At 40.2% G+C, this 14,155-nt stretch overlaps 1 protein-coding gene across 7 annotated transcripts in view; it reads left to right on the top strand.

Annotated features, from left to right (window-relative positions):
* gse1b (Gse1 coiled-coil protein b) overlaps positions 1-13,200 on the top strand; it is a 234,727-nt gene extending 221,527 nt beyond the window's left edge. For all 7 annotated transcript variants that reach the window (XM_051870999.1, XM_051871000.1, XM_051871001.1 and 4 more), the window contains 12 exons: positions 896-1,093; positions 2,807-2,974; positions 3,453-3,757; positions 4,158-4,491; positions 5,196-5,806; positions 6,433-6,545; positions 6,704-6,965; positions 7,233-7,346; positions 9,314-9,697; positions 10,270-10,554; positions 10,797-10,900; positions 12,592-13,200. In XM_051870999.1, coding sequence (XP_051726959.1) covers positions 896-1,093; positions 2,807-2,974; positions 3,453-3,757; positions 4,158-4,491; positions 5,196-5,806; positions 6,433-6,545; positions 6,704-6,965; positions 7,233-7,346; positions 9,314-9,697; positions 10,270-10,554; positions 10,797-10,900; positions 12,592-12,729 — 3,016 coding nt within the window. In that variant the 3' untranslated portion in view covers positions 12,730-13,200. The remainder of the gene's footprint in view (positions 1-895; positions 1,094-2,806; positions 2,975-3,452; positions 3,758-4,157; positions 4,492-5,195; positions 5,807-6,432; positions 6,546-6,703; positions 6,966-7,232; positions 7,347-9,313; positions 9,698-10,269; positions 10,555-10,796; positions 10,901-12,591) is intronic.
* Positions 13,201-14,155: the final 955 nt, after the last annotated feature.

The raw sequence follows: 14,155 nt of genomic DNA on the forward strand, positions 1-14,155 counted from the left end.
TATGCTTTGGAAGTATTATTCATTGTTAGTTTACATAAACTATTGTAGTTAACTACTGTTAACAAATGAAACCTTATTGTAAAGTGGTACCTTTCCTCTTTTAAGGGTATTGAAATTTACAGTTTCAATACCCTTAAAATTTTCGGTTCTCAGTACCACTTTTGGTACCATAGCAAAAACTACTGTGAATATTGTATTTTAATAGTTATTTTTATTTAACTATTTCAAAATAAAAATATTAAATAAATGAAATTAGTTCATTATTAATGCTATTAATAATTATAAGTTAATAATACTTAAAAATTAGCTTTTGATTCGCATGTGCTGAACCACAAAAACAATAGCCTTGAAATATTGTTCAATTAAGTAAGCATTGCATTAAAAAGATCAAACGAAAAGTTATAAACTGAAAAACATTACAGATAAGAGAACAAGTGCCAGTTCTATTGCACTTTCACTGCAAGACTTAATGCACAGATCTGTTTTTGCATATCAGATTTCTTTTTTTTTTTTCTTTTTTTTTTTTTGTCCTGTCCATTGCTCTGGTGGTTATCGCAATGTCAAACATAGAAATTTAAGATTCAATTAAGATTTCATTATAATACAGTTGTCACTCTTGAAACTTTGCAGTGTACTTGTGTAGCAGAATAGAAACCTTTGAAAGCAGCTGCCTATAAGAAGGTACTGGATTGACCTGGTACTATTGGTACTGCAGAAAGGCTGGAATCATTAAGTTTTTAATTTTAAGTATCATCTCGGTCCCGAAGTACTATTACTTTTGACAACACTACTCCCATCCTACTTCAGGCACAACTCATGTCAGCACATCCTTTTCCTTTTTTTATTTTTTATTGGCTCTATTGCTTTAAATTATTTTCCTCTGTTTCACTGACAGCCTGCCCCGTCAGATGCCCCATGCTGTGCCCCCGACCAGTGTTCCAGAGGAATATCTGAGAGGGTTTCGTCCTTACACCACAGCTGAGGAGCTACGCATGCCCTCGTTACCACTGGGGCTTGATCCTGCCACTGCTGCAGCTGCTGCTGCCTACTACCATCCTGGATATCTGCCCCATCCTTCCTTCTCACACTACAGGTACACAAACATGCAACAGCTAACACATTTAAACCCCTAGAGACATTAACGGAGACATGAGAATGAAACAAAACAAAAGAAGTGATGATTCTGTCATCATTTACTACTCGCTCTTAGATAGGGCTGGCCGGTATGTAAATATATCCATGTAGCAGATAAAAACATGACTTATATGTTGTTAAAAGAGTTAAGCGCAATAAGCTGTGAAAAGCAAATTCAATGCGGTGCTCGCACTGGCTGCTGACACCTCAGAAGCACGCACACAGAAAGATGCCTCTCTCAGACAGCATGCAATCCCAAATTCAGTTTTCTTTCGCGGCTTATTGCACTTAAATGCTCAAATACACTGACAATTATGTCAAAATGCAGAGCAGAGCAGAAATCGTGCAGAGCAGGAATGGGCAACTGGAGGGCCACTGCCCTGCAGAGTTTTGACCCAACCCTAATCAAATACACCTGATCAAGCTAATCAGTGTCTTCTGGATTACTATAATAACTTGGATAAATTTCTGTCTTTAATAAGAATCAATTTATATTTAATTCATACTGAGAAGTCTATGTAGTGTTTTTTTTTTTTTCCTCCATTTGATTTTTCAGTTTCTATAGTATTTTTTCTTGTTAAATAAACATACGGTACCTGAAGGTTTATTTATCTTTATCTTAGTCTTATTTTTTGTGTTATTTGCTTCTTTGTTCTTATTTTAAATAACTAAAATTAAATATCAAAAATAGCCATATTGCGATATATATAATTATCGTGAAATAAAATTTCTCATATCTTGATTCTCAGGTTCTTAACAATTCGTCTTTTTTCCTGTGAAACACAACAGGAGACATTTAGCAGAATGTTCACACTGCTCTTTTTGCATACATGAATATGAATGTGATTCTTACTGTTCCACTCCAAAACAACACGGGGAAACTAGTGGCACCTATTGGAATTACAAAATTAAAGCATATTTTGCAAACGCCCCAGGTGTTATGAGTAGGCAATTAAGTAGACTAACACTGTCTACAGTGGACGTGAGTGTCTTACTTATAATAAACCCATCCAACATATCTGCACTAAGCGAATTTATAGACATGACACGCCACAACTGTTTAAGGCTGTCTACACTGGACAAATCAAAGTAAACATTATAAACTGGTACAGTTGTCTTTCTGAACAGGTGCGTGATGATGCTGTATGCTATTAATGCATCCATTGTATTGCGCTGCATCACGATGCCCTGTTTAATTAAACATGTTCATGCCCTGTTTAATCTTTGAAGGTCTAAATGGAGCGAATTTTGGCTTGCACTTCTGTAACCGAAGCTGAATGTTTTTTCACATGTAATGCATCAGTCATGGTCCCACACTGGGTAAACACCCTTTGGCTCTGCCTGCTAGAGTAGCCACGCCTCAAACTTTTTTGGAAAATCAACCCATGAATGGCATACTAATGGTAGTCAATGGACAATAATCTGGGTTAAAAGAATGTATTGTAACATAAAAAATCTTACATCACCTTTAAAGAGCTTGAGCATTTAAAACGGCAGATGAGATAACTTCAACATAAAAACAAAACGTTATCGTCAGTTGGTGAGTTTGTCATGGTTTTGAAAGAGCCACACTGTTTTTTAGAGAAGTCAATGTATGAATGGCTTATTTATAGCTGACTAAGCATCTGCTTATTCTAACAGTTTGTGTAAAGTATATCTTTGTGTTTCTTAGAATGGATGATCCATTCTGTCTGTCAGCGCTGAGGTCGCCGTTCTATCCACTGCCTACAGGGGGAGCTCTACCTCCTCTACACCCATCTGCAGTACACATGCACCTACCTGGGGTGCGTTACCCTGGAGACCTAAGCCACCCCTCACTGTCTAGCCTTCAGTCAGAAAGGTATGCAACAACACCTTGATTATACGTCAACATTAATACTGGAATATATCAATGTATTTTCATCTGATACATCACTATACTATATTATATTGTACCACAGTCATTTTTTTGTAATGGTAATGGCCATACGGTTAAAAGAGTCAATATATGATACAATATATTCTTGTTGTAGATATTATTTTGTGTATATATATATATATATATATATATATATATATATATATATAATTGTGTGTGTTAATAATTATACGAAATATTATAATTTATGTAGTGCTCTGACTGCATCTAATAGTTAGAAATATTGCCCCTTTAAATAGCTTTAATGCAGGTTAGCTACTTTATTCATAACTTGTAATGTAACTTAAAGAGGGGACTGTAGTTCAACTAGTTTAAATTTATTCGTATGACATTTGTATTCATATTTATTTGTTATTAAATTTATTGAGCTCATCTGTATGTGTGTGGTGTGTTTCCACAGACTTCAGATGGAGGACGAGCTGCGTCAGAGAGAGAGAGAGCGAGGGAAAGAGCGAGAACGTGAGGCAGAGCGAGAAAAAGAGCGCGAGCGAGAGAGGGAGAGAGAGAAGGAGCTGGAGCGTGAGAGAGAGAGAGAGCGAGAGAGGGAAAAAGAGAGAGAGCGTGAGAGAGAGATGGAGCGACAGAAGGAGAGGGCGGCACGAGAGAAGGCTGTGGAGAGCCACTATCTGGCTGAGCTTCATGGGCTGAGAGGCCCCCCAGACGACAGGGCCAAACCTGCAGACAGAATCACTACGAACAGACCCGGTATGAACATTTATTTACACGTGCTGAACCACAAAATGAGTATGAATGCTTGATGATCCCAAATATTTAAGAAGTGGCTTGTTGTTTTTGTTAGATTCATTCCACTGGTAATAGATATGTAACAGATCTTTTGTTCCATATTGTGACATACACCAGAGTGAAATGGATTATCGAAAGAAAGAAAAAATGTAATGCACTAACATAGTTCTGTCCATCAGTTGCTGTTTGGATTTAGGCAGATCTGAATGCAATTGTATGAAAGGGCCAGATTTAGGAGGACTAAATGATTGGAGAAGTCCGGCATGAAACCTATGCATGGATGAAATAATAAGATGAATAAGATGCATTTAGATAATGGATAAGGGTGCATTATATAATTATGCCTATAATTTCCCCTCAGATAAAACCAAAGAGCCCATTCTTACAACCCCTAAACCCATCCAGCCTGGACTCCACCACTCTCTAAACTCCACCCACCACCCTGTGCCCAGCCTCGTCTCTGCCCATGGCATGTATCTGGGCCCTGGGGGGGCGGGACCTGCCGGTCTGACAGCAGCGACCATGCTGCAGCGCACTAATGAGGAAGAGCGCTGGTTGGCCCGGCAACGGAAACTACGACAAGAGAAAGAGGACAGGCAGTACCAGGTGTCAGAATTCCGTCAACAGGTCCTAGAGCAGCACCTGGACCTGGGCAGACAGGGGGAAATCGCAGATCTGCATATAGAGGGACACAGGTAGGGGCGTTTTCACACCGGCGGTTGGGGAGTCTGCAACAGTGTTTTCCAACCCTGTTCCTAGAGGCACACTAACACTACACATTTTCGAACTCTTCCTAATCAAACACACCTGAATCACAACTCATCAGTTCGTTAGTAGAGACTCCAATACCTGAAATATATGTGTCAGATAATACATCCAAAATGTGCACTGTTGGTGTGCCTCCAGGAACAGGGTTGGGAAACACTGGTTTACAATTTACAAGAGGCCACACTTATTTTATATTTTTTACATTATTTATCTTTTACATTACATACATTATATACTTTTAACAGATGACACCTTGAAAAAAAAGAAATGCAAAATTATGAAAAACTAAGCAAGTGTGGGTGGTAATAAAATTATTATAAATCAGTTAGAAACCTAGTGAAAACTGTTGGAATGGGTGGGGATGGTATTAAACTGCTTGATCAGAGTCTAGTTTGTTTGGTTGGGATGTTAGAGTTGTGGTTCAAAACTGGTATAAATCCAGTTGCCTTCAATGAGCAGCTCAGATTTCTGCATCTTCACATTCAGATTTTGTCACTGTGTGTTAATACAGTTTAATGTAGTAATGTAGTTTTGGTTTTGTAGCATTGCAGAGGTCAGAGCTAACAGAGCCTGGAAAATGTGTGTGTTTTTGTGTGTGACAGTGATAATTACAGTGTATTTCCTCTTTTAGACCTGTACCAAACCATCATGAGCCCAACAGCAGAGATCGTGACCGAGACAGAGATGCCCATCCTCTCCTGGGAGCTCCGCCCCCTCTTATCTCCCCAAAACACCAGCACAAAGATCAGGCCCCCCCACCTCCAACCACGCTCTGGAACCCTGCATCACTCATCGAGACCTCCTCTGACTCTCGACGCACCTTGCACGACCCCCCGAGTCTGGGTCACTACGATATCAGTCGGCTTCCCCTACCCCCCTCCAAACATGAACGGCATTACAACTCTGAAAAGCTGGAAGAGGGATCTCGGAAAAGGGACAGTCTGGATAAATATCCCCCCATCCGGCCCACTGGGTTCTCTGAGCCGAACACTTTCTTAGCAGAGCTGGAAAAATCTACCCAGAGCTTCCTGAATCAGCAGAGGGCACCGCTAAGTCTTTCAGGGCCGTACGGAGAGCTAAGCACAGGCCTGAAGTCCAGCGGGTCTTTTAAGAGCCTCCAGGGGCATTCACGCCTCGCACCGGATGCCATGTTAGTGTATGATGAGTTCCTGCAGCAGCACAGACGAGCTGTCAGCAAACTAGACCTGGAGGAGAGAAGACGCAGAGAAGCCAGAGAGAAAGGTAAGTGGTTAACTGTCAATCATTAAATGCTGAATTTGCTGTCCAGAAAAAATGATTATTACTACAAATTATTGGTTGGGGTTGACGAATATTGTTTATATAGAGAATCTATGGAGCAGGACAGCCAACAGCAGATATTATGCTGACAAGTAATACATTTTAGTGTAAGCAAATAAGATGATATAAATGTAATACAGAAGCAGAAAGCAGACCATTGACAAGGCGTGGTAAATTTTCAGTAGCTTAATACAACAATATTTTTGACTAGCGAACACTTCTTTTAATTGCATGATGAGCCAATGAAAATAATCTTAAAATGGGTATATATCTATAGATTAAGCCCAATGTACACATAAAAATGTGAATGTGTGAAATACGCATGAAGTATTGGCGCCTTGAATAGAGCAGACACTGGACAAGGATGGAACTTTCTAGTGTGCATGTGTCGATCACTTGGGTTCGTGCATGTTATCAAATGAGGTATACATTGAAAGGCTACATGTTTGGCGCTAAGCATACGCATCAAAACTGTATTCTTTGGCCTTTATTCTTACTGTTTTTATCCAATAGGACTAGCTGGAATCATTTGATAGTCATTTCTAAGTGTTCATTGATATCTTGTGTAGGTTACTACTACGAGCTGGACGACTCTTATGACGAGAGTGATGAGGAAGAGGTGCGAGCTCATCTTAGGAGGGTCGCTGAACAGCCGCCACTCAAATTAGACGATTCCACCGAGGTAAATCACCACAACATCATGCATGATTACCAGAGTACTGCTTGCAAGTATTTTTCGTTGTGTAGATTTTTGGTTCTTTGAGGATTCCATCACGTTTCACACGACCTTAAAAGCAGTAAAAGCAGTATTTCTTGATTAATATACCTCTCTTCCAACAGAAGGTGGAGTTTCTGCAAATGTTTGACCTGACCACTCTGGCCCGTCGGGAGGAGATGATGGAAGTAAAGAGGAGGAAGAGGAGGCGCATGCTGAGAGAGAGGAGTCCCTCCCCACCAGCTGTTCAGAGCAAGCGGCCAACTTCTGCCCCCCTGATAACCCGCTTTACCCCAGAGGACATGAACAACAGCCCTGAGCTGGAGGACAAGAAACGCTTCCTCACCATCTTCAGCCTCAACCACGTCACACAGCAGCAGAGAAGAGGTACTCATGCAGTTTATCATGTTTATACTGATGCTGTATGTTTGTTTTTTTATAATACATTTCTCTGGACATTTTCACAATAGAGCTTACTTCAGAGTCGAATAAGAAAATTTGAAGAAAGGTGGTAGAAGTGTCGATGTGGACCATGTGTGACGCAGCGTTACTTTCGCCACAGAGCTTCTGGCAGTAAACAAACACCAAGATGCTTACACAAGCTGTACCTCTAATGCCTGTCTGTCTCTTTCTCTTTTCCTTCCTGTGTTTCAGATAATGAGAGAGTTGAGGAATTGTTGCAGGCCATAAAACAGAAGAGTGTGACTCTAGACAGCATCAGACACAATCCTCACCCACTGTGCAGGAGCCCTGCAGCCCCATACTTGGGTCAGTTTGCACTCCTCTTCGTTCACACATGCGTTTGTGTGCACGTGTTTGTCCACACAGTAACTCTTGTCCACACAGTGACTCTTGTGTCAGCACACACTGTGGTGTGTCATCAGTGTGTGAAAGCAGTTGACAGCGGCAGATGTTCTTCACTGTCTGTTTTTTCAGCTCATTACCATGACACATACTGAGTATTTCACTTTGTGGATGAACCTCAGGAGATGTGCTGTATGGTAACATGCATACTTTCAAATCCATCTCTGTGCACAGTATCTATGGTATACTGTCAGGGATGGACCAAAAACACATTATGATAACATGTTAATTGCCTGAAATAGATTTCAGAATATTTTCCAAGTCCAATAAAAATATGCAAATGTACTTCACTTTTAATTTTGTGATTATGGTGGCATTTTGAGTGGTACAGTTGGTTAGAGGGGGCCAGTGATACTGATACCAATACACAAGTGGAATTCTGACTTGTGATGCAGCCTAGAATTAAAGGGTTAGTTCACCCAAAAATGAAAATTAAAAAATGAAATTTACTCACCCTCAAGCCATCCTTGGTATATATGAATTTCTTCTTTCAGCCAAACACAATCAGAGTTATATTAAAAAAATATCCTGGCTCTTCCCAGCTTTATAATGGGAGTGAATGGCAACCCAAATAGTAGCCCAAAAAAGCGCATTCATCCATCTTAAAAGTAATCCATACGGCTCCAGGATGTTAATAAAGGCTTTCTGAAGCGGAGCGATACGTTTTTGTAAGAAAAATATCCATATTTATAACTTTATCGACTAGAATCACTAGCTTCCATACACGAGTTCCGGCAGAAGAGTGATCTTTTGACATATTGACCCGACGCATTGACGTACATCCTACGTCATACGCGTCAACACGCGGACAGATGTTACCGGAAGCTAGTGATTACAGCTTATAAAGTTATAATTATGGATATTTTTCTTAAACTCATTGCTTCGCTTCAGAGGCCTTTATTAACCCCCTGGAGTTGTATGGATTACTTTTATGATGGATGGCTGCGCTTTTTTGGGATTCAAAATCTCAGTTACTATTCACTCCCATTATAAAGCTGGGAACAGCCGGGATATTTTTTTTAATATAACTCTGATTGTGTTTGGCTGAAAGAAGAAAGTCATATATGCCTAGGATGGCTGGAGGGTGAGTAAATTATGAGATAATTTTCATTTTTGGTTTAACTAATCCTTTAAACCACACCATGTTGTTTTATTTGGCCAGAGGAGAACTGGTTCCCTGACTGAGCCTGGTTTCTCCCAAGGTTATTTTTCTCCATTCTATCACCTGATGGAGTTTGGGTTCTTTGCCACTATTGCCTCTGGCTTGCTTAGTTGGGGACATTTAATTTTCAAAACTATTATTGATCTGACTGCACTGACAATATTAGATGAGAACTGAAATGAGCTGGGCAATGACAACAGTTTTCTGCAGAGCTGCTTTATAGCCGAATTGAATTTTAATTTAATAGTTAATGATCTTTACACTGAAACTGAATTCAACACTGAACTGACTTTAGCTGAACAATGACACTTTTTTTCTTTTTAGAGCTGCCTTACAGCCGAATTGAAGTATGTTGCATTATTGAATCATCCTGTTTATCCCTGTAAAGCTGCTTTAAAACAATCTATTGTATAAACCGCTATAAAAATAAAGGTGACTTGACTTGACAGTTTATCTCCACACTGTACAGAGATGATTAGAGGGCAACACACAGGATACTCTTTGTGTTCAAAAACATGACATGCAGTTTAATATTTGACATTTGATATTTGAGCTGTAAAGTTGTTCAAATCCTTTTGAGGTGGATGAACAACAATCATTCTTGTGATATATACTATAATATGATATTCCTTCAGTCCATTCTGGTCAAGATTTGATGTTTTGCTATGTTCATGACCAGCATGCAAACTTTTTTTTTTTTTTTTTGCAGACCCATCATCTCAGTCTCCAGTCCAATCCGAAGAGCTGCTGAATGGACGGCCCCCCAGTCCTTCCCCATCTGTGTCCGTGCCCCAGCCCCCAGCGGACCCCCTGTCCATCTCGGATCAGCACCGATCCCTCTCTGATCCCTTGAGACCGAAAGACTCTTCCTTCCCTGCTGCATTACCTGACAAAGGTCAAGCCAATGACAGCATCCCTGGCAAGAGCTCTAGTCTGCTGAACAGTGTTCGACAGCCCCCATTCACTAAAGAGAGTTCTGTTAGTGTCAATGGAAAGACCAAACCCTGGGAGAGCTTTATTGCAGAGGAGTTTGCCCAGCAGTTCCATGAATCAGTACTGCAGTCCACCCAAAAAGCCCTTCAGAAGAGTAAAGGTAGTTATCAATTCAAATTGTCTTTTAGATTCTGCTATTTCATTACTTACTCAACACTAACTCTTCACACAAACAGTGTCTTGGTATCTGTTCACAGCAAGAGCAACGCAACAAATGACATGAACTGTATGTAGTTACGTTTTAGTGATCAATAAAATGTAACAGATGTCCTGTCATGGTATTGGAACAAAATCTGAAGCTGCATATATATATATATATATATATATATATATATATATATATATATATATATATATATATATATATAGGCGAGCGTCTGCATCGGGCACATTTTTTTTTTTACATGACGCAAAACCCAGCATACCCGGTTAAAAAAGTCACGCTCAAAGAGTTCAGAGAAGAGTTCAAAAATGTGCACTGTTGTGTCTCCAGGAACAGGATTGAGAAAAAACTGTTAGTAATGTGGCTCAATTCTCAGAGAACATTTTGCATATATGTAAACAGGTTTAGGAGCAGAGCTTTAGGATTCATTTCAAGATCTTGTGGTGCTCAGTGTGAACAGGTCTATCTTCTGAACAACTTCTGAATCAAAACTTCTCTTTCTCTATCAGGTGGTACCTTGGTCATGTCAGAACAGAACCATGCAGTGGATTCATCCGTGCATTATAACATTCCTGAGCTCCAGAGCACACCAGGCCGGTCCAAGCCCTACCCACACCCTCCCTCATCTCAGCCCAATGGACAGCACTGCCCCTCACAGCCCTCCCACCAGGAGATCTCTGCCGAGGAGTCTGAGGAAGAGGATGAGGAAGATGACACTGAGGAGGATGAGCCCTCCACGTCCAGGTGGCAGGGTATTGAAGCCATCTATGAAGCTTATCAAGAGTACACAGAAGGTAAGATGTGTGGTCTCTTGGGTACCACTCGGTACTGTTGCATGATGGATATCACAGTTCTTGTCAGCAGAGGAACAGCTCAGCAAATTCCTAAGTTGTGGTGTGCTGGTGTATGTGATGCCAAGGGACTATTTGACCCAGTTGTCTTTCACATGAACAGTGTGTGTAGAGGTCTCTGCAAATGAGAATGCAGGACACTTCCTCACGCTTACCTTTCCCTGTATCTTTCACTCTGTCTCTAGAGCAAAGCATTGAGCGACAGGTTCTCCACAGTCAGTGCAGACGGCTGGAGGTGCATCACTATAATCTCAGTGTAACTGCTGAACAGCTCTCACACTCAATGGGGGTAAGAAACACACAAACGCTAAATGATGTTTTATTAACAAAGTTTGGGAGGAACACATTCAAATGATCTAACTAATCATCACATCACTCCAACAAAGCAGTCAGCAATCAGCATATCTACCCAATCAGCATGAGTGGAGACCTTTATATATACGCAGTAGGCTCACCTATGTTTCTCGACAGATTTCAGCATCCCTCCACCACCCCGTCTCCTCACACTCGCCTGCTTACTTTCCTAACCAGAAATATGGGGGGAGTACTCTGGGTTCAGGCCAAATACCGAGCTCGGAGCCCTCTCCTCGGACAGCACGTCAAATGCGCATACTATTACTATCTGATACGCATACTATTAACTATCTGATTATTTGTAAGTGTGAACTTGTGAACCTCTCTTTGACTTAATTTTTACCTGATATTAAAATTTGTTTTCAGTGGACAGCCTAGACACATTACTATTTCCATTTGAAATTAACATGCATTCCACATGTCTCCTGTGACCAATTGTGGTTGGATTTCATCAAGAAACTCCCCTCTTATTTCTTCACACTCTACGTCACTTTCACGGGAGCGTTGAGTGCGTTGCACAAATATTATTGAATAAACATACCCATGTTACACAGCAAGGAAGTGAACGAAAAGGAATCTGTGTTGTTGTACATCCGATACGATCACAAAAAAATTGTGTTAATGCCATGTGTAAACGGAGTCTTTGAATAAAGTTTGTAATGTTAATATCTGTGATCAAACTTTGATCAATCTGGAATTTTCTAGTAACTCTGAAGACCTTGATTAGCTTGCACAATACCCTAGTCTTTGATTAGGGTTGAAGTTAAACTTTGCAGGGTAGTGGCCCTCCTGGGTTGGATTTGTTGAACCCTGTTCTACATTATGTTCTTACAGCTTGTGGTACTATAGATCAGGGGTTCTCAACTCTGGCCCTCGAGGTCCACTTTCCTGCAGAGTTTAGCTCCAACCCTAATCAAACACACCTGAACAAGTTAGTCTGATGTCTTCAGGATTACTACAGTGTTACTGACATGTGAGTTTGATCAAGTTTGGAGCTAAACCCTGCAGGAAATTGGACATCAAGGGCCGGAGCTGAGAACCCCTGCTATAGATTTATACTTGTTTATACTGCACACTATTCTACTATCCTCTACATTAGTGTATTTCAGGGTTAGAAATTAAAAGGAGTTTGGGGCAAAAATGCCCCTGCACAATTAAACGATCTATTACAGCTGTTGTAAATAAAGCGGAATATGAAAATGAGGGAAATACATTGATTGTGGCATTACATTTAGAATCGCTCATGTAGGATCAGATTATTTTTACTTTTTTTTTTTTTTTTTTTTCAACATTGAGCATTACCACCAATCACACGTTTCTGTTGAGCTTGTAGGCTCTCATCAAAGTAAAGTAAACAACAAAGTACAGACACAATTAAGAGATTCATTTTCTAATGCGTAAAAAGCAATAAACATTTTAAGCCATAAAATTCATAAACGTTCTTGTCTGTGAAGCCAGAACATGTGTCATTTTCCCAAACATAAAAACGTGTTCTATGTATTCTAATAATCAACATTAATAATCGACAATAATGATTTGGTCATACTATTGCTGCCCTACCCTGTAATGAGTTCCTGTTTTTAATTTTATAATGTCTTATAGTTAACGTGTGCATTTTGTGTGTAGGAGCTAATGGCTCAGAAGCAGAAGCTGGCGGCCGAGAGGGAGAACCTACAGGCAGAGCTGGAGCACTTTAAGAAGTGCCTGACGCTGCCTCAAAGCCCCTGGTCTAGGGTTCACTTCAAGGGCTATCCACCCAGGTGACATCCTTCGGCACCACCAACCACCCACTTAGACCACCCCCCACATCCCTCCCAATCCCCCAAACCCAGACTCATGCTCCGTCCATTCGGAGAGCCTAAAGAGAGATAGTGAGGAACAGAAGATCTGGCCCACAAATTTGCCATCCACTGACCTCCCCTCCGACATCATCCTGTGAGCGAAATCACACATGAATAGACATCAAAGCCTCCGAATGCATCTAATTCACAGAGAATGCCATACCACTCATTGAGAAAGAAGAACGCAGTTGAAACACAGCTCCGCCCACCTGCCATCTCTTTCCCATGGAGGTCATGCCTAGAAATGCACTTAAAGACAAAAAACCCGAGAAACTATCTGGAGGTACTGTTATGACAGATGACTCTTTTAAATCTAGGGAAGGAAACAAAAAACATCAGATAAATAAAGGAAAATGTTTTATTTCAAGATTTAGAATAAAGTTTTTTAAAGAGGTGCTTCAGCATTGTATTGTAAATAATTTCAAAACAATGAAAAAAAGAATTTTGTATGTTTTTAATTACTTAAATCATTGTTCTTTGGAAGAAAAAAGCCTGCCATTGTTTTTCTAATATATTAATGCTTTTTGGCGTTAAGCAAATGGTTTACTTTTAGTGTTTGCTCGGCTACTGGTCAGAATAATGCTTTCAGGACTTGCGGAGTGATGGCATCACTTCCTTTTTGCCTGAACTACAGTAGCAACGGACCCAGGACCTACCGCCAACACAGTTTCCTCTTATCCCACAAGGCCATGCATCACAGAATAACTTTACCCTTGCATTCTGATGACACACCCACTGATATGTATGACCCAGGATGTCTACTGTCATTTATCATTGCCTAGTGGTCAACCGTCTCTCAAGAGTTCTGGACTGCTATACTGAGTTGTCTTTTTTGTCATGAAGCAGCATGCAGCCTCTTTGGATTTCTGTTTCCTGCATTAAAAAGGGCATTTGTACTAAAACATGATTTTCTGATCTGTGTTCACAGAGAGCTCAAGCAATGAGAGTTTGTCAGAGGAATTGACATGCACAAAAATTAAATCCATAAATAATGTTGTACAGTAAGAATAATTATAATTTGTTTTATATAGAAAACATTTTCGCCATTGACAATTACTGTGCCAAAGTTTTAGAGGTGGCATGCCAAAAAAAGTCAAAAGCAAAGCTTGATCAAGTTGATGAGTTGAGTCAATCCTGCTGTAATTGGAAAATTCCAAAAGTTTTTCCAAAGAAAGTCTGCTCCGTCTGAAGACGGTCTTGTTTGCCAAGTTTTTATACCATAGCTTATCAATGACGCATTTTAACATGACCACAAGTCATTGACAAAAACCATGAATATGGGCCTTAAAAACATTTATGAACTCTGACTGCTTGTAATATCTTTTATTTTCTACCTTTTTATACTATTC

The sequence above is a fragment of the Ctenopharyngodon idella genome, chromosome 18 (assembly GCF_019924925.1).
Source record: "Ctenopharyngodon idella isolate HZGC_01 chromosome 18, HZGC01, whole genome shotgun sequence".
NCBI classification, from domain to species: domain Eukaryota; kingdom Metazoa; phylum Chordata; class Actinopteri; order Cypriniformes; family Xenocyprididae; genus Ctenopharyngodon; species Ctenopharyngodon idella.